The sequence below is a fragment of the Microcebus murinus genome, chromosome 9, assembly GCF_040939455.1.
Source record: "Microcebus murinus isolate Inina chromosome 9, M.murinus_Inina_mat1.0, whole genome shotgun sequence".
Classification (NCBI taxonomy): domain Eukaryota; kingdom Metazoa; phylum Chordata; class Mammalia; order Primates; family Cheirogaleidae; genus Microcebus; species Microcebus murinus.
Window position 1 is genome coordinate 29,712,431 of NC_134112.1, and position 21,568 is coordinate 29,733,998.

General features: G+C 39.1%; 1 protein-coding gene across 1 annotated transcript in view; it reads right to left on the reverse strand.

Moving 5' to 3' along the window:
- The window catches only part of DNAH11 (dynein axonemal heavy chain 11), a 311,756-nt gene that overhangs the window by 159,651 nt on the left and 130,537 nt on the right, over positions 1 to 21,568 (reverse strand). The window contains exons 37-43 of the mRNA XM_076006379.1: positions 19,911 to 20,003; positions 17,926 to 18,120; positions 16,984 to 17,061; positions 14,665 to 14,797; positions 12,731 to 12,858; positions 11,537 to 11,685; positions 680 to 830 (exon numbers count right to left, since the gene is read on the reverse strand). Coding sequence (XP_075862494.1) covers positions 680 to 830; positions 11,537 to 11,685; positions 12,731 to 12,858; positions 14,665 to 14,797; positions 16,984 to 17,061; positions 17,926 to 18,120; positions 19,911 to 20,003 — 927 coding nt within the window. The remainder of the gene's footprint in view (positions 1 to 679; positions 831 to 11,536; positions 11,686 to 12,730; positions 12,859 to 14,664; positions 14,798 to 16,983; positions 17,062 to 17,925; positions 18,121 to 19,910; positions 20,004 to 21,568) is intronic.

Consider the following 21,568-nt stretch of genomic DNA (forward strand, 5'->3'; position numbering starts at 1 on the left):
ATGACAACATATTATATGTTCCCTTCACTCTTACCAGCTGTCTCACAATGAGGATCAGAAAAAATGTATCCCTGGAATATTACGAACTCTTCATCCAGACTGACGTGCCTTTAAGGAATATTTCTGGGAGGGGACACTCTACGGGTGGTGGCATCTATGTGGTAGAATCCAGATGCTTCCTCTTACTCACTGGCTGGCGTCTTTAATCGCACAGATTTATTTTATTCAAAAAACATACTGAGCACCTTCTCTGGGCAAGATACTTAGGAAGTAGAAAAATAAATAAGGCTGTTACCACTTTGTTTTTCTAATCCTGAGCAAATACGCTTGGGAGGAACACAATGATTCAATAAACATATATTTGGCCACCTACTCTGTACTAGGAACCACAAAAATCTCTGGGGATATAAAAATGAATAAAATATGGCGTCAGCCTTCTTTCACTGGATTGGGAAAAGAAACAGACCACAATCCCAAATGCCAGGAGAGTGCGATAGCGTATGACAGGGGTTTGTAAAAAGCTCCAGGGAACACAGGGACGGGGGCAGGAGGATTGCCAAAACCAAATAATTCTGGAAATTTTCCCATCTTCTTGGGCAAGCAAAAATCTCTGCTCTCTTGATCGACAAACACTACCACCCGAGGACTAGAATGTAAAACGTTGCAACCAAAGACAAACCTGCACCAGGCTACTCTCCGGAATTGAAGTGATGGTTTTAAAGCTTGTTCTCAGCTTATCCAAGCATGCGGGAACGTAATTATCAAAAAGAATAGTTAAATTGGCCTTTTCTGATTGATGCCGCCTTCTGTCTATCCAACTGGCCACATACCTGAAAAGGAACACGCAAAAGCTTTTATCGAATGCGAGGCTTGAAAAGCAGAATTTCACCAAGTCAAAAGCTTCCCCCTCAAACACAGCTTGGTGCAACACTTCAGGGACATGTTTAGTGAGTTCATTCTATTTCTCAAACTGCAAATATTTTTAAATGGCCCTTTAAAAACTTGTTTTAATGGCCATTTCTTACCTTAATAAAAAGACTGTAAAAGAAACTCCTAATAGCACTTAGAAGCCAAACATAATGGAGTATAAGTAAGGCCATTACTGAGCATTTATAAGGAAGTGCCGTATGTCATTTCCTGAGGGGCTGAAACTATTCCCATAGCGTAGCCCTTATTTATGAAAACAGCTTGGGATTTTTCTTGATTAATCTTGGCATCAATTATTTAGTAATGAGAAATCAGTTACAAATAAAAAGGTAAAAATTCCATAGGGGCTATTTGAAAGCTCTCCTTTTCCACTAGACTGAACGTAACCCCAACCTGATAGCTGATAATGTATTTCCAATAAGTGGCTCTTAAATGGTATTTGATGCTTGGGTGTGTGTGTATGTATATATATACATACACACACACACACACACATACACACACACACACACATATATATATGGAGAGATATATCTAAATCCATCCATGTATGTAAAATGTCAGTTTGATATGTTAAATATCTCTAATGTATTAAAACAATACTTATCAATAAAACAGAATATGACTTAGTAGTTTCTGAGGTGAAAATGTATGATGTTAAACAAAAATAATCACTCAGAAAGTTCTCATTAGGTAGGAAGCAGGGGTAATAAATACCTTTGTCACCTGGCGGGGAAGTAGTGTGACCACAGACCAATTACAGCTAGACCTTGCTTTAAGCAAATCAGATTTCACATCCTGACTATCACAAGAAATTAAGGCAAGATAATTATCTCACAAGAGGCTCCTTCTGCTTTTCACAAGGCTTTACGATAGGGTTTTATTAAATAATCAACTCTGTTACACTACAGTTAGATTTACAACTTTTTCGGGTCTAAGAGGAATGGTATTCTGTGGAAATCCAATTGCATGAGAGTAACGCAGTAGAGCATCTCTGGGTGGTAGTGACAGTGGGCACCATGGGACAATGGAAAGCAGGTGTTAATGACTGGGGACAAAGACATGAAGGCCACACTTACTCCTTAGCTACTGATTTTATTGCATATCAGTTGCCAGAAGTGGAATCTTTGCATCCAGAGTTTATGAAGCAAAACAGAAAGACCGCTCAGGGAGACAGAACTCTAGATTCAGATCGTCTAGACCTGTGGCCTAGCTCAACCATGTTTTAAGTGTGCTACCTTGGGCGAGTTACTTAATCTCCCTGTGTCTCAATGTTCTCATCTGTAAATGGAGATGATACCATAGATCTCCTAGGGTTGTCGTGAAACCACCTTTACAAATAGATAAAGGGGTGCAAGGTGAGAACTGTGGTTAGAGCCTAGCTAAAAATAATGATAATTTACCACTGTCCTCCCATTTGCTTCTCTGTAATTGCCACTCTAGAGCCACATAGCTGGTGGTCACAAAGGTTCTTAGCTTTTTCCGTAGATAACATCACCTTTTTGAAACCTAGGAGTAGATTCTGAGATATCTTCCAGGTCCCACATTCCAGTGGAAAGTCTGGCCCACCCACACCAGCGGCCCATACTGAGGAACTGACTCAACTGGTCTTGTGACCACCCAAGAACCTGGTCAGCTAAGAGGACAATTTCTACAACCTTATGGTTCCACCTCAAACTCGGTCAATTAGCAGACTCAATTGCCTACACCAAACTGTCTTTAGAAACCTTGTTTCCTGAATTCTCTGGAAATTTGAGAAATTTCTCCCATTCCTCCTCTTAGCACAATGCAGAATAAACTCTTTCTCTGCTTTCTCAATGTATTGGCTTGTTCATTTGCAGCGAGCAAATTAACCTGGTTGGGCAGCAACAGTGGTAAGGATTAAACAAGTTTGCATGTATAAAGTACCTAGATTAATATCTGACAAATAACAAATTCTCAATAAATGTTACTCATTAGTACAAAGTTGGTAGCATAGGAAGACCCGAGCTCCAATCCTGGCCCTGCCTCTCTCTGTATCTCCTAAAGGCAACAGTGTTTTGTTGTATATAATAAATTCCACACTCTCCCTCCCTACAAAGCCTCTGCCAGGTGTCTGTGGGAAAAGGCCTCTGCAAGCATAAGTAGGAGCAGCACCCTCAAAAATAGCCCCAGAAGGAGGAAGTGGGCTTTGCACTTAGGGGCCAGGGAAGAGATACCTCATTGAGCCACAGCAGCAGTGGCTAAAGTCTCAGAGAAAATCTAGCAGGCGCACTAGCAATGATGCTACTGCACAATCACCTCCAAGTGGGAGCTGCTCCAGAAAAAAAGCACAATCAAACCAGGAAACATGGTAAGAGCTGATGCCACACAGAGTCCTTCCCTCTCAAAAGCTAACAAATGACCTGTACTAGGGAGCAATCACACCACATAGCATAGACAGCAGAAATGTCTAAATTGGTAAATATGGACAATTTAAAATTTTAGGTAGAAATTATTGCTAAATGTTCATAGCTTAGAATAAATATAGACATTAAAAGATATCAAATATCGAAGGAGAAACTATGATCTTCAGCAATGGCAAACACAAGATGCAGATCTGTATTTGTTTGTAATTCTTTCCACCTCCCTTGGCAAACAAGTTCCTTATTTTTAAAAGATGCTACAGATTTGAACATGACCAAATGGAACATACTGCTATCATATGGCATGCAATTGAAGATGACACACTAAACTGGCATATGTATTCCTCGCCTACGTAAGATATCACCCATGTCAAGTACCCTGACTCAGGAAGTAGCTGCACTCTGATGCTTTCATCCATTGTCTTAATTTAATGTCAATATCTAGGTCACTAACAGAGTTTTAGCTTTTCTGAATTTGTAAAGGAGCCCACATCATCAGCTATGTTGCTGTTGTTTCCTCCAGAAGTGCTCCAGGTTTATCACATGAAGTCTAAACCCCTGTGGTCTGGAAGCTACCTAGGTAGTCAAAGTTTTCAGGTTTCTGAAAACTGTTTATTATTACTTAATTCTCTGGATTTGGATCCTGTCCTATAGGATAGCAGGAATCCCTCAGACTTATAGTGTGCCCTCATGTCAAGCTTCAGGTTCTCTGTCATTCACGGTGGCCTGGAAAAATGGCAGGAATTAGCAGGACATATGCTGATTAGCAATGTATGCTGATTATTTCTGAATCAGTATGCTTACAAGTGTATATGATACCCAAGGGTGAGATCATGAGATTGCAGGGCTAAAAGATAACAAGTTCATTCAATGCAGAAGAGAGAATTAGTGATATAAAGCCAAAAGAATATTTTAAGCTAGCGTTAGGTATACAGATAGGGACCCCTGGCCCCTCTTGGGGATAAGGTGGGTAACTGCCACATCTGGAAGAGGAGGGGACACCCCACGAATCTGCCAATCAGAACTTAGTGTGCCAACTAGAAAAGAATGCAGAGGACTCTAGCCCATGGGCCAAGCAGCACAGGTACAATAGAGTCTGGAAAGTGACCTAGACCAACAGGCTTTCAGAGAGGCTCATGGGAGATCCACATGCACAGTAAGACTCAGGTCATATAACTCTCAATTGACCATCAAAGTGGTTCCATGGTGACATCTGAGCCACGAGGAGGGTCCAATCCAGACACTATAAAATAAGACCCAAACCATAACCAAGCCCTCTTTTGCTATGACAAGGGGTCCAGGGGTCATCTGTGGCCTATGTATCTTGCTCTGTAAACATATGTCTTGCTCTTGCTCTATAATGCTACCTTCAGTAAATTTCACCTCATACTTGCCTTATTTTGGTGTGTCTGTCATTCTTCAGCCAAGAGCACACCAAGAACTGAGAACACAGGATGAGACTCCCAAACCCGAAAAAAGTAATCGAGGAAAGGGCATGATCCAAAGCTGTACCTTCTAAGAGTTATCTAGTCCTATCTACTCTTTTGGATTCAGACTAAATTCCAGATATACTCCCCTCCTTTCCTTACAAGCTAAGTAACATACAATTTGGTGGATCCCATGTTCAGTGTTATGCTCACTTTTAAACAATTTTAATTATAAATACAATTTTTAAAATTTATTATATGCTTTCCCCTTTCCATATATTCTCATCTCTTTCTACTAGAAAAAAATTTGTCAATGATCATAATCTTCAGAATTTTTTTTCCAATTCCTGTTCTTTATTTCTCAAGATCTCAACAGACATACCTGATCTGTAATAGATTCTTCCAGTAAACCTACTTAGAACTCAGAATTAAAATAAAAAGTTATTTGATTTCTACAGCTAGTCACAGGTTAATATAATTTTAAGGGTGTTGTGTTAACTTTACATGGTCCATATCTATAAAGAATGGACATAAAATTATTTTTTAAAATAGCTTGGTGAATTCTAAGAAACTTAAGTGATAATGGCAATAATAATAATCTTTAGTCCTTAAACAGCACCCCACAGAGATACTATGGACATCATTTCATAATCTCTTTTAGCCATATCTTAAGGGTTTTCCAATAATAAATTTATTTATTTATTTGGTTTTGGTGGAACAAATCATCATACTTTATTATTTCTTGTGAACAAAATATTTTCTAGAGGGCAGCATTATAAGTATTAATACTGGAATCAGTAGAAACAATGAGTATAGATTACATTTTTTAAGTCATAATTTCTCAGAAATGTCTTCAGGTCATTGAAGATTATCTATAAACAATTGGTCTTGGGAAAACATAATTTTTTAAAGAACTCTCTTGCCCTCTGAAAGTGACCTAATATGAATGAATAAAATATATTTCTCCAGTTGAACTGAAAATAGGTACATCTCTATTGCTGAATTCTAATATTATTCACTTTTTAAAGATTTACATAGAGTAAAATTACCTGTGTTCTTTTGAACTTACTATTAAGTCTTTCTCAAAATTCACAGCTATCTCAATAACACTCTTAAAGTCTTAAGCATAATAAACTTATAAAGCCTCTTCCTTCAATATTTCTTCTAAAATCTCCTTTTTAAATGCCTTATTTTAAAATAGCCATCTTTGGACTACTTTATGATGTAGGTTTTTATTTGTGTATGGTTGTTTCAAGCCACTTCACATGATGTTGGCTCTACAATCAATGTGGGCAAGAGTGGTAAGATAGCACAAGTATGGATGCCAGTCATTTGGATGCCCAGGCCTTCAAGGAAGCAAGAGAGAGCCAGGAAGTGTCCACCCTTCTGCTGGGTAAAAGCTGAACAAGCACACATTGAATGGAAACAAACAACAAGATCATTACAGCTTTTCTGAGCACTAACTATGGTGTTTATTTTAAGACTTTTCTACACTTAGCCCTCTCTCTCTACTCAAGCTGCAGTAAATCACTTCCTTGTTAATAATGCACATGTGGCCCTTATCTTGGCTGTGTTTGTAACATGATCAATGGTTCAAACATCAAGGGCACCGCCAGCACACTGGCACAGGCTGGCTCTCCACCCTTTTTGTTGTACTGTTAACTGCCAATGGTAGTAAAGTTCTAGTTCTGTTCACTGAAGGGGCCTATAAGCTATGACGTACTATTAGCAACAAGCACAGCACACAACCCTATCTTAAATTCTAAATACCATTATTCCTCATAGCAAAATTTCTTCCTTCTGGCTCCTTGGAGAAGTGACTGATTTAGTTCTCAGGTAAGGAAAGTCTGAGGTGCACCAGGAGCATCTTGTTTAGCCAGAAAGCAAAGTGCCCAAAGACTCAGGAGGAAAAACAAAAAAGAATACAGAAGACAGAGCTCTTGCTGGCAAAACTGGGACCATTTGAACATCCAAAAGAATGTGGGTCATCGATTATAACCCACTGGGCTGGAAGAAAAGAAAATGATGCTCTGATAGGAAGGGCAGGAGAGAGGGGGGAGAGAAAGGAGGAGAAAAAGTTCATGACACAAAAAAGTCACCTAATATACCTAGATAGGAGGACTCAATCAGGAAATCACTACTTGGCAATTACCAATGGGCCATTCTTTGAGATATGTGGCCTGTTCTCTTTAAAACAGAAAATGTCATGAAAGAATAGTTGGGGGAGTGCTAGAGATTAAAGGAGACAACAGAGAGAAATGTAATCTTGATCTGTGATTTTGTTTGGATACCAGGTTTTCTAAAAAGATACAAAAGAAATTATTAGGATAACTGGCAAAACTTGAAAAATGATCGCTTATTAGATAATCTTGTATCAAGAATAAATTTCTTAAGTGTGTTAATTATATTGCATTCACGTACCAAAACATTCTAGTTCTTATGAGATAAATGTTGAAGTACTTGGGGGATGAAGTGTCAATGTCTCCAATTTACTTTCAGAAACTGCAGCAAAAATTAATAGAAGTAGAAAATGTGTCTCTGTGTGTGTGTGTGTATGAGAGAGAGAGAGAGAGAGAGAGAGAGAGAGAGAAAATATATACAGCCTGAAAAAAGAACTTTTATCTGAGAGAGAGGAGAGAGAGAAAAAATATATATATACAGCCTGAAAAAAGAACTTTTATCTGAGGAATGCAAGCCCTTTTAAATGATCAGGCCCAGAGAGACATTAAAATAAGACAGCATTCACATCCTACCCCCCCACCACTCCCACTCCACCCCCTATTCCCACCTTTGAGCTCTGCAGTCAATTCTTGAAACTGCTTTGCTTGTTATTATCACAAGTAGCTATAAATTAACCTAATAATGCCTCACCAGGACACTGTGACACCCCACAGCTTAACAAGGTGTAGGCAATCACTAATCAATGTTATTTCTGTAAACCAACAAGAATTCCTGACAAACAACTTTTTATCAGTCCACTCCCCACCCCTCCTTTTTTTTTTTTTTTTTTTTTTTGCCTTTAAAAACCTGCTTGTGACAAAGGCCACATGGAACTCATATCCAAGTTTACTTGGGTCTGAGTCTTCCCAGTAGCTGTCCTCACGTTAGCTCAAGTAAACTCTTTAAATCATACTTTGTGCTTCAGCTTCTTCCTTTTAGGTCAACAAAGCAAACAAAAAGTAAATGTAATAAAATAGTAACAATTGGTATTGTAGAAAAAGGGGCCATGACTGTACTTTTACTACCTTTTCAACTTTTCCATAGTGTTGAACACTTTGAAATAAAGACTTGGGGAAAATCGAGACCTAAGATACTGGTTTGGAAAATTAGGTTAATAATTACATGGATCAATAAAAAGTAACTGGGTATTAAATGGATCAATACATGTAAAGTTATCACATTATTAATATTATGACATTAAAGGTAGTAAAGTATCCCATAATGACAGAGTAAAAAAAAAAAAAATACCCCTTAACCCGAAATAGCCAATTTATTTGTGACTTATTGAAAGTTTCTGGCAATGGGAGGTAAAAATATAAAAATATCATTTAGAGAAGATTCCATTTTGGAAAATGACCTGGATGGACCCTTTAGTCAAACACATGAAAATTAACACCTACTCATTGATCTTAGATAAAACAAAAACCTTCATGAAAGTAAAATCTAATGGTGAAGACAGAGCTGTTTAACTCTCCTAGAAATATAAATTGGGTGTCTCTCTAGCCAACTTCTGACCTTTGATGTATTGGATGAAAGTCTTTCTGTACGGATTTTTTTTTTTTTTTTTTTTTTGAGACAGAGTCTCACTTTGTTGCCCAGGCTAGACTGAGTGCCGTGGCCATCAGCCTAGCTCACAGCAACCTCAAACTCCTGGGCTCAAGCAATCCTACTGCCTCAGCCTCCCAAGTAGCTGGGACTACAAGCATGCGCCACCATTCCTGGCTAATTTTTTCTATATATATTAGTTGGCCAATTAATTTCTTTCTATTTATAGTAGAGACGGGGTCTTGCTCTTTCTCAGGCTGGTTTTGAACTCCTGACCTCAAGCAATCTGGCCACCTGGGCCTCCCAGAGTGCTAGGATAACAGGCGTGAGCCACCTCCGGCCTTTCTGTAGGGATTTAAATCAAGTTCTTGTTAGCACAAACCTCCAAATGATGGGATTGAAACTGAATTACATAGGCCCTTGGAGCTGTGAAGTTTGCTACTGAAATCAGACCACACCCACTAGGGGGTGAGGTGTCCAAAGAAGGAAAATGAGTGCTGTCACTCACACTGGGCTGCCTGTGCTCTCTAGACAGGGGAGTCCAGGGATATTGGAGAGACTTTTGCAACTAGCCCCCAACCAACAGAAGCAAACAGGAGATAGTCAGAATCCCAGCTTGGGAAAGGAGTAATTAGCTCCAAAAGAACTCTCCATTTTAGACTTTATAAAAAAAAAAAAAAAAATCACTCCTTCCCTCAGGCAAATCCAATAAAGCTTAGTTAAAGGCAAGAACCTGGGCATGTTTCTATTTTGCTGCAGAGTTAAAGGATGATCCTTGTAGCGAGCACATCAGTACATGGAGGAGAAGCAGCCTGGAGAAGTACATCAGTCAGGTGTCTGGCAGGAAATCAATGTCATCCTCCAATTAGGATAACAATAAGAGGACTAGTTACAATGGCATTGGCTCAGAGTAGAGAAAGTGTTCTGTCTTGGTGTAATAACAAAGAATGGTTCTTGCTCCTATCCCTGCAGTGACAAGAAAATGAAGGACTACTAGAACCTGGAAGGAAAGAATCTTAGGAAGAGATTTCAGAGGAGCTGTGACCTGCAGTTGAGGAATGGAGCCATCCTGACCTGACCCTGCTGGGAGGGAGACAGGGAACAAGTAGCCTGACCTCACTCTGCTCTCTCCCTCCCATTTCCTGCCAGGGCTTGGCGTTGGTCAAGCCAACCAGGAGCCAGAGGGCAAGGAGCCCACTGATGCAGTCCATACAGACCAGTTCCTGGGGCAGAGGGAAGGGTGACAAGGACAAAGATTGTGTCTGGAGGGACAAATAGATTTCTGACACAAGCAGCATGCCAGGCACAAGCACGTGTTCACCTGCAGAGCTCAGAGGTTCCTGCAGTTCAGAGTGGAAATGCTAGCTGTGACAAGTGACCAGAAAGTATAAGCATTTGAAGAATAATTGAGTGGGCACAATAAACTTGCTCTAAATCAAAGTATTGCTATTTTTGTATACACACACACATATACATATATTCTCATTAAATGATATATTTATACCTATGTGTTACATACAAGCTTTTAGTATTATTTATTCACTCATCCAACAAATATTTACTGAATTCTTAAAATGTTAAAGATGTATAAACAAGGTAATGTCTGAGTAAAAGTGACAAAGGCATCAGGTGCTAATTTAATTATTTTTAAATCAGCCTAATGAGCCTTAAATTTAATTAATTGCTAATATCTTCCTCAGATGATCATATAAATATTTAGCTTTTTAAAACTAAGATAAAAAAAAGGGCCGGGTGCGGTGGCTCACGCCTGTAATCCTAGCACTCTGGGAGGCCGAGGCGGGCAGATTGCTCAAGGTCAAGAGTTCAAAACCAGCCTGAGTGAGACTCCGTCTCTACTATAAAAAAAATAGAAAGAAAATTAATTGGCCAACTAATATATATATAAAAAAACTAGCCGGACATGGTGGCGCATGCCTGTAGTCCCAGCTACTTGGGAGGCTGAGGCAGGAGGATTGCTTGAGCCCAGGAGTTTGAGGTTGCTGTGAGCTAGGCTGACACCATGGCACTCACTCTAGCCTGGGCAACAAAGCAAGACTCTGTCTCAATAAAAAAAAAAAAAAAAAAAAAAAAAAGAACTATTCACAATAAAAACAATCTGATTAAAAAATGAGCAAAGGACTTACATAGACATTTTTCCAAAGAAGATATACAAATGACCAATAAGTGCATGAAAAGATGCTCAACATCACGTTATCATTAGAGAAATGCAAATCACAGCTACCTTGTGATACCACCTCATACCCATTAGCATGGCTACTATCATAAACAGAACGAAAGCAAGAAGATCACGAGTGTTGGTGAGGATATGGAAAGACTGGAACGCTTGTGCACTATTGGTAGGAATACAAAATGGTGTAGCTGCTATGGAAAACAGTGTGGCAGTTTCTCAAAAAACTAAAAGTAGAATTAACCTATGATCCAGCAATTCTACTTCTGGGTAGAAATGTCAAAAGAATTGAAAGCAGGATCTCAAAGAGATATTTGTACATCCATGTTCATAGCAGCATTATTCATAATAGCCAGGAGGTGGAAGCAACCCAACTGTCTACTAATGGCTGAACGGCTAAACAAATGTAGTGCATGCATACAACAGAATACAATCCTGCCTTAAAAAGAAAGGGAGTCCTGCAATATGCTACAGCATAGATGAACCTTGAAGACATTATGCTAAGTGAAACAAGCCTGTCACAAAAGGACAAATACTGTATGATTCCATTTGTGGAATCTACTACCTAGCGTAGTCAAATTCATAGAGATAGAAAGTAGAATGAAGGTTGCTAGGAGCAGGAGGGAGAAATGGAGGATGGTTGTTTCATGGGTACAGAGTTTCAGTTTGGGAAGATAAAGTTCTGGAGACAGATGGTGGCGATGGTTGCACAACAATGTGAACGCACTTATTGTCACTCAGTTGTACACGCAAAAAATGGCTAAAATGGTAAATTTTATGTTATATATATTTTACTACAATAAACAAGACTTTTTTTTTTTTTTTTTACAAAATGCAATACTCACGGATTCCAGCCCAAATCTTGTGGGTTCACATAGAGAATACCGGCTCTGGAAACAGTCGCTGGGGTCGCTGTCCTTAAGTGATGTGTCTCAAACAGAAGCCTCATGCAGGGCGTGAGGGCTACGCGCTCATTGCTGGCCAGGGTCAGCACCTGGAACAGCAGCACGGCTGTTAAGCAGGAACAGAAGCCCCGCTGCTAACACACGTACTGCAACTACAGTATTGCAACAACAAAAAGTGCTCCTCCCCTGGCAGAAATGCCAAAGGCTGTGCGCTCACTGTCTGAGTCAGGAGTGCAACCTGAATGAAGATCTAATTTCACTCCCCCCCACCCCAGGCAACCTGACTGACCCTTGAGGAACACATTCCCCTAAATGGGCTCCTGAAGGCCAACCTTTCAACAACTGTGGCAATTATGACTGAGCCAAATATAAGACATCCATTCTAAAAGTTGATTACGTGAAAAGGCCCGAAGACCACAAAAAATAAACTCTCTTCGGAATCTGAAATACCACAATGATCAATTGTCCTGTACAGCCTCATGCAAGTATAAAGATCTCAAACCTGTATTTTATGATGAACAATGGTCTTGGTTCAGAAAGTAGTAATTACTGTTAATTTAAGGTGATTACTAATTCTATCCTGGAGTAATGATGATTACTGATTTCTCTCCCCTGACCCCAACAACAGACCCTGTGTTGCAGACGCTGTCTTACAGACCTGCACCATCCACCAGGAATGCTGGGTTAATCACGGCAGAATGCTTGAGAAAACGTTTAAACTCAATCTGTAGCTACAGGAACTGGTTAATTCAAATAGCTAAATTTCAGCAATTATCACATGGCACAAACTTGTTCTTTTATTGTCTAAGTATTCCATATGTAATCAAAGATGATATGAGATGTGATAATTCAAGCCCAGCTCTTAGAAAATGGTAAGATGTGTAAACTAAATTCTTAGATATGCATTTAACCCTCATTAAACGTAGTCACTAATTATACAGGTGAGGAGAATATATTCCCTTACATTTTTTAATGGTGAAATTAAGAGAATTATCAAGAAAGTGGCACTTATCAAAATAGTGATTACATAAGGAATACCAGGTTAATGAGTAAAAATTAGCATCAAGGAAAGAATGGAGCCCTTAAAGCACTCAAGATGTTATGTTTAAGGTCTAGTCCTGAAGTGTGATTCACCTTGTTATCATCCATGACGGTGTTTAGTGACTCAATCCACATGGGATCAATGTCTCCATCCAGAACTATCCATTTTGGTCCATCATGCACAAGATTTGCTTGTTCTCGCAGAATGAATGAGAAGAGACCTATAAAATAAGAGTAAACAATCTTTATATATAACGGAGTTGAGTGTTTATTTCTAAAATGAATTTGTATTATTCTTCCTGAAAGATCTTTTATTAACTAAATAAAAGTCATTTCACTGCCTCTTTCTTGTGGGTAGTATGTAACACCTTTACAGCTACATGTGAGCTCCAGATTCAGCTCTATCATTTACCAACAAGCAAGATTCCCCTCCCTGAGAACAATTTTTAACTTCCCTGACCGAGCTTCCCTGTATGTCAAATGGTTATAATCAAACCTTCTTTAATGAACAGTTGTGGGGATTTACACAAGGTAATGTACATAAAACTTACATCAAATGAATACACTGTTCTTTCTTCATTCACATATGTTCAATATCTATTTTAGATCAAATATTATTTTATTTCACCTTTCTCCATTTTTCTATAACAATTTTTAAGGGCCATAATTCTAAAGCTAAAGCACCCACAAGCATTATACATCTCTTACAGAAATTTGGTCATGGGGAAATTAAGTCACCATTACTTAACAAGATGTATACACAAAAACATTTTAAATCCATGGTCCTTTTTTCTATTACTACATTCCTAAGTAGTGTGTGTGTTACATGGCATATTTAATAGTTGACAGATACAATTCTCTCCCTGCCACAGTGCTTTATAAAAAGACAGAATCTCAGCTGAGAGTAAAAACTCTCCTACAGATAAAGAGTGTACACAAGAGAGGATGGACAAGGATGAAGGGTGTCCTACTGTAGATCCCTCATCAGGGAAGTCTTCTCTGATGTGACATTTGACCAGATACTAAAGTAACGTAAGCCATGAAGGCATCCAGAGAAGGAGTATTGCTCATGGCAGTTATGTCAAGTGCCAAGGTCTCATGATGGGAAGATGCTTGGCAAGTTCAAGGAAGAGCAAGGAAGCCAGAATGGTGGATTACAGGCAGTGAAGGGCAGAGTGCAAGAAACTAAGTCAGAGATGGCAGTGGTGGTGATTGGGGTGGGGTGGGGGGAGGTTCCAATTACATAGAGCCTTACAGGCCATGAAAAAGGCTGGCTTCTAAGGGTGCTGGGAACCCAGTGAAAACTGAAAGCACAGAGGTAGCATTTGAAAGGATCCCTCTGAGTGCTGTAGGTAAAATGAACGGCAGGGAAACCAGTGGAAACAGATATGACTGCGGTATCCAGGCAGGAGGTGATGGTGGCTTGGACTAATGTAGTATCCATGGAAAAGGTGAGAAGGACCGGAATTCAATATATATACGTTAAAGGTAAAGCCTGTAGGATTTGCTATGAGGTTGGATGTAGGGTGTGACAGGGAGGGAAGCCTTAAGGATGAGGCCAAGCTGAGTGTATCTATTGAAACAGGAAGTCGTAACACATTGTAACAAAGGGGTCTGTTTGTCTAGGGATACTTCCAAGGCAGGAAACAGGCCCTATTGACTTTTGTTCCTGGCATCTAGAATAACACCTGCCTGAACTTCAGTGTCTTGTATCAGGTACTTTACAACTGTTTTCTGAGGCATTCATGCTGATCCTCTCCTGATTTACAGGGAGCCCCCGGCATAATTGATGCAGGATAAAATACACAGCTCTGAGTACAGATCTGCTGAATGCAAATCAAGTACTTATTCAAATCTAGTTTTAATTTATACATTATAAATGCTGTTGTGATCTGCTATATTTCCAATAATGCCAACACACAAACAGTAAATCTGTGACTATGACTAAAATTGGCTGGTACTGAAAAACAGCTTTCTGGATAGGAAAAAAGAAATTTTTAGCACTTCAAAAGGGAAATAGTACTTGCCATCTTTCCATTCTCGGGTAGCGTGATGTATGAAACCAAAGAGTTCATCTGTTGTCACAGCTTTAGGGTTTAAGTCATTCCAAACGGGTTTCTGTTTCATGTTAGCATATGTTCGGTTCAGTGTTCTCAAAATCTGAGAGGAAGAAAGAAAGAAAGCCAAAAAAAAAAAAAAAAAAAAAAATTAATACTAATGTAAGCCAAGTGGAAAGGAAAAGATTTCTGAAGAAATTTCCTTATTCATTACATGTTCCTAGGTATTCTGTGTGTACTAAGATCAAGAAGGGGAAAAATGCACATACCTGCATTTCCATTACAATCTTGAAAAGTTTAATCCCACAAACCCTTAGGGAGACACAATCAGTTCTCCTGATTCTCTGAACCATTGAGACTAAATAAAGTTACTTTATCATTTGGAATTTTTAACCATGTGTGCAAAATGAAGGACTATATTTAAATAAGCGTTCATGTTCACGCTTATAAAATCCACTCTGCCTGAATTATTAAGCTCAGTTGTTCTCAAAATGTAGCCTACACCAGAACTGTCTGGATGGAGGGTGTTCAAACACACATTTCTGGGCCCAATCCCGGAGTCTTTAACTAAGTAGGTGGGGGGGAAGGGCTGGTAATCTTTCCAACGAGGGCCAGGTGATGCCAATGATGCTGCTTGGGACATGCTTCCAGACCTAGTGACTCAGAGCAGTGCTTCCCAGCAGGAGACTGTCTTGACTTGGGGGAAGATGGGATGCGCTTCTGGGCACCTAATGGGTAGAGGCCAAGGAGGCTGCTAAATATCTTACAGAGCACGGGACAGCCTCCTACAACAGACTTGCCCAGTCTACAATGTCAATGGTGCTGAGAGACTGAGAAACCCTGATGGAGATAATTGGGGAAAATAAGCTCCTGAGGATGAGAACTCAGGAGTGGGCATTCAGTATATGTTTGTTTAATTCATCAACACCTTAACCCAAATATCTGCCCGAAGGCTCCCCTTAGCTTTCTTTGAAAAGCCATAGCTTCGTATCTTTTGTTTTAGATATTTATCATCCTGACCTACTCACAGGAGTTTTGGAGAATGGATAAATTGTCAAATACTTTGGAATAAGGTACTAAATAACATGGCCCTGAGCTTTCCTGCTTTAGTTGTATCAGCTTAAGTACATGCTGAATAGAACAAAAATGGTGAAGACTAGAGGAAAGAAATTAAATGCCTTAGGAATATTAAACTTATATTTTTAGAAACCATTAATCTACTGAAAATTATAGAATTTAATTTTATCCTTCCTTGAACCATGGCCTACATCAGAAACTTACTCTAACGAAATAATTACAGGTCTATCAGTTATCTACTTTAATATTTCAATTATTATATTTTTCACTAGAAAAATATCCAGATAGCAGCTCCCTTTACAATTGTGCCACTTTAGGTTCTGATCTAAATACTGGCATGTTCTATATACACCCATGCTCTAAAATCTCATATGCCCATTCTGATTATTTTTAGTTGTTGGCTACCAAATATGTTTATACCCAAGCATCCTGAATTAAAATGCATGCAGTTCTGCATATACCGTCTGCCAACCAAGAAAATAAGTATGTTGCCAGGACTGTCAGTAAGACCAAACAAAATCAAGCAGTGAACTAAAAATGGGGATAATAATACCCATAGCATATCATTGTTGTGCAGAGTAAATCATATATAATGTACCTAGCACAGCACATAATAGGTACCTAAAAAATGTGGGTTTTGCCATCTCCTGTTCTTTGCAAGTTTTGTTTTGGCCCTATGGAGGCTATATTTCTGAGGGAGTACTGAAGGAAAATATTTTTTTTTTCTTAATGATATGGGAGGGGGAATCTAGGATGACTTGGAAAAGAAAGTAGTTTTGATAAATGTGGATGGAGCCAATCAAATCCTGCAAGCCAGATATCTTATTCCACAGTCTTGCAATATGTTTATCATTGATAAAAGAATCCAAGTATAATTACATAATTATATATCCAAGGTGCGTAGAATAGGATAGCATACATATAAAAAATGCATGAGAAGGATGCTAAATATCTCATGTGGAAATCCCAATCTTGATCCTGGCTTACTTTTCCTAAGTGAATGCAATGTTCTATTTGTTTCTCTTTCTCCTTCCGCTTCCCAATATCAAGCAAAATAATGTCAACTGATCAAACAGCAATATTAAGGTCTCAGATTCTATCCAGAATTATGGTGGGTTTTACTGAAGGGAACTATTTTAAGTAGCATTGAAATTAGGCCAAAAAAAAAAATGTTCATTCCATGGCTGAAAACTATTAAGCAATTTACTATACCTTACTCTTCCCTGTGCCTGCGTTTCCAACCACAAAGACAGAGTGCCGCACAGCCAACAGTTCCTCCAGCTGAACAACCTGCAGAGCAAACAGCCGGTCACCAGTTTCCTTTAACAAGTTGGTGACAAAAAGGCAACCTACCCACTTTTGCCCAATTCTTCTTTCCTTACAACTCAAGCCAGCCCCCACTGACAACAGCATGTTCAGGGAAAGTTAGAATAGACCACAAGTGCAAAGTATAGTTCCTCCTGGATTTCCCACACGGGACATAGAGAAGAGAATAAAGTAAAACCATTATTTTATGTAGAACTTGGTACCTGGCAAGGGTTACTTACAAAAAAAATCAATCACTTTTTATGAAGTTTTGAACAAAAACAGTACATGGCCAATCACTATCTACAACTGAGTAATGATTCACATCCTATAAAATATCTAAAATGGATATTATATTTGTATTTTAATGCCTAATGCATTCACTAAACTCAAATTGAACATTAATATGCACACGCCTTTGATATGTCAGATAATATCTTCTGAAGTTATTCTCATACGTGCTGATATTCCTCTCCCATTAAAAGTATGCACTAATAATTGTACTTCCAATGTTCTCTAAAAAGGAGAGGAAAACAAAATAAAATTTTGGTGCATGTCATGAAAAGGAACCAAGACGTTTTATAAATGCATTAGAAGTATGCTTACACTTAAAACCACGCATATCTATGTTTTCACCTTCTCACAGAACGGGACTACTCAAATGTTTACCTACATTTTACTTTAATTAATACAGCTGTGTTAAAAGGCTTGAAAGGATATATTAAGATCTTACTAAGGGCAGTGTAATATTAATATAAGTTAATGTCTTGGCTTAGTATCATTTAACCACAGTTAATATTTCCACTGCAAATCCCAAGGGCTGCCTTGCGAAGTAAACGCTGCTTTTACTTTGAGAATAAAGCTCTCTTCTGGCTGCAGGCGGAGCTCCAGGGTAGACTGCCTGACCATCTGTTCAAAGTGCAGCTTCCTGCTCCGGGGCACATCCAGGGCTGGAAACAGGTCACCAATCAGGCCCAGAAACACCGGGATGTCGTCAGTCACTATTTTAGGCATATTGAAATCCCTTAATGCTCTCATGAGTACCTAGAAAGGAGAACATAAAACACTTCATTAAAAACCCAATACAAGGCCTAACAAACACTTAAAGAACTAAAGATGATATTTTTTTTATGTATCCTTTTTTTTAAATTTGTATACATTTATGGGGTACAAGTGCAATTTGGTTACATGGCTATATTGCAGAGTGGTGAAGCTTTCAGTGTGTCTGTCATTGCAGTTAAGGTACACTGTAGCCATTAAAGATGTCATTTTTTTTTTTTTTTTTTTTTTTGAGACAGAGTCTCGCTTTGTTGTCCAGGCTAGAGTGAGTGCCGTGGCGTCAGTCTAGCTCACAGCAACCTCAAACTCCTGGGCTCGAGTGATCCTTCTGCCTCAGCCTCCCAAGTAGCTGGGACTACAGGCATGTGCCACCATGCCCGGCTAATTTTTTTTTTTTTATATATATATATCAGTTGGCCAATTGATTTCTTTCTATTTATAGTAGAGACAGGGTCTCGCTCTTGCTCAGGCCGGTTTTGAACTCCTGACCTTGAGCAATCCGCCCGCCTCGGCCTCCCAAGAGCTAGGATTACAGGCGTGAGCCACAGCGCCCGGCCAAAAGATGTCATTTTTAATCTTCATGTCTAAAGCAGGAGCTTTGGCACTGTTCTCTATTAGGATGGCATTCTATCTAATGGGTGCTTAAACGTTTAAAGTTAATATAGGAGAACATGAGAAAGCTGAACTGAAACATGGACAAACCTCAGAATGAGGTCAGCAAGGAGGCCTTTTCCCTCCCTGCCAATAACCTGTTTTCATTTTCAGAAAGGGTCTCAGGCCCTTCTCTCCTTAATGCTCAAACTCCAGAACTTAAATCAATCCAGCCTATCAGATCCTTTTGTTTAAGGTACTCTGAAAATCTCAGAACAATAATCTTAAAGTTTTGAGTTGGGGTTTTTGTTCCATACTGGCTGTACACTGAGGAGGGCTTTAAACTTTAAAAGCAGTCATTCAAAAACATCAGGGTGACTTTTACAGAAAGAGCTAAGCATTGCGACAACAAAATTACGAGAACAAATAAATAAAAGAAAATCTTGACCTAATCATAAGTTGTGACTAAGAGGAAGAGAGAGAAATACTAGAAAGAAAGGTGGAAAAACACATAATAAATATCCCTTAATATAAAAAGTCATTCACAGAATAGATCGAATTTTTCCCTACTTTTTAAGTCAAAATATTGCATGTATATATAGTGAGGCATATACATTGCTCTCACTATTTAATTGGAAACAAAATGAATGCATGATGTGCTGTTATCATTTCTTTCTAAGAGAGAACGTGGAACATTTCCCTAGTAGCTCTGAACAACCAACCAAGCATTTCGCACATGTCAGGCAACCAACCCTCCTGTTTCATCTTTCATGCCTAACTCAGGTCCCATAAAATGGACGTACTCTCTCACATCAAGCTATTTCTTCACCGACTTCAGGATTAATATCCCAACTCAATTAATCAGATTTCCTAAATGTTCCTCAGAGGAAATCAAACCACAGTTACTGAATTATTTGATTATAACTGCCAAATACTTTTTGTGTCTGATATTTGAAAAGTACATAAATCACATTTTCTTTTCCAGATTCATATCCTTGTACTCAAGAACACTTGTGACCTCTAATAGCATAAGAAATGCCAGTCCTCAAAATATTCTGCGCTAACAACAGATGTTATGTTTTATAAAAGTCATGCTATACGGATCCACTATCCGGGTATGTATTTTAACTTATAGGAAGCCGTTTAGCTACTCACTTAACAGAATCATAACAGCATTGCAATACCTGATCTTCAGGTCTATTTTTATCTCCTCGTTTCAGGGAGCCAGCTACAACCAAGACAGATTTAATAGCACGAAGTCCCCAATCATAATGATCCTAAAATCAAAACACAGGTTTATTTTCTCAAGAATTTTGTGAGGGAATAAGATTCTCATTCCAAGAGTGAACGCTGAAAGTTAAAAGAGTTGATAAATATACACTTTAATGATTCAAAATCATATTTTCTTCTCATTAAAATTGTGACAGTCATGTCCCTGTAGCGTCCTCCTGCTTCTTTTGCCTGTTTTTCTACCACCATCAGCAAGTCTCTCCCAGCCATAGTATGTAGCGCAGCCTTTGCCCACGGCTCCATCTGCCTCTCGTTCTTTTCTCTCAATAGACCTGCGACTGCTTCCAAGCAGAAGCACATTCTCCAGTTGTACACCTGGGGCCCTGGTATTCTTCCACCTCTTCCCGGGCTTCGCTCTCTAATTGCCCTAATTACTCTACCTCTTAATCACTCAGACACTCCTGCCCTGATGCTGGCACTTAATATAATAAAAGCTGTATTATTAAAATTCAATTATGAACCAGTACCTCTTAGAAATTCCCCCATTATCCCTAATGAAGACTACTCCCACGGCTCCCAGCTCCTGCAGCTTACTCACTCCTGTCTCCCAGTTCTAGTGGGGTAGGTGCTCAGCACAGGTGTGTCGAATGTGAATGAACTCATTGCTCACACGTGGCTGGCCTTCTCTCTTTTGCTTTCCATCTACAATCCACACCGTGACACCTCCTCTCAAATGTCTCTCCAGCTGTGTCTATGGGGCAGTCACTTCCCTCTTCAGAGCCTCAGAATCATCATTTATGAAAAGGCAGATAAAAGTGTCCACCTACTTGGTAGGTGGTTGTAGGAATAAAATGAGTTAACGTGAGTGCAAATGCTTTGTGGGCAGTGAAACAATACCTACGTCTATAAATATGCCATTTAATCCATTAGTGGATAATAAAGGCAGTTTAGTGGGTCATGACCATCATTTTTGTTGGTAATAAAATAGAGCTGAATGAAATGGGAAACACCAAGTGTGATGAAAACAACAAGAGTAAGAAGTGTTTGGCGAAAATGTGTGGTTTGCTTGTGAACGTGTGTTATGTATTGAGTCTCAATAGAAAAAGTATATTTTGCTGTGGGTCATGGTAGAAATCATTTGAAAGCCACTAATGCAGAAGTAGATTGGGGCTTGAGAAGGGAAAGACAAGGGGAAGAGCCACAGTTTGGAGGGCCAGGAGAACAGGGGGTGAGGGGATTAAGTCATTACTGTGACTATTCAAGAAGATGATACAGAAGAAATTCTGGAAGCAGATTTAAGAGGACTTGATGACCTAAGCATTTAAACATTGCAAACACCTGTCGAAATGATCTTCACTGTTTTCATTGTATCATTCCATTGGGCAAAACTGTCTACTAATTTCTGTCCCAAATCCATCCCTATAGCACAAGAAGGTAACAATGAAGTGTGTTCCCAACTCAGCTCTTATGTGCTGGTCAGATTTCTTTTCTCTCATCTCATTCATGACATTTCTCTGAGTTGATGAACCTCTTTCTTTCCCTGTTCTGCCTTTACTCCCACCACCATCCTCTTGCAATTGGCTACAGGTGTCCTGGAAGGATTGGAAAAAAA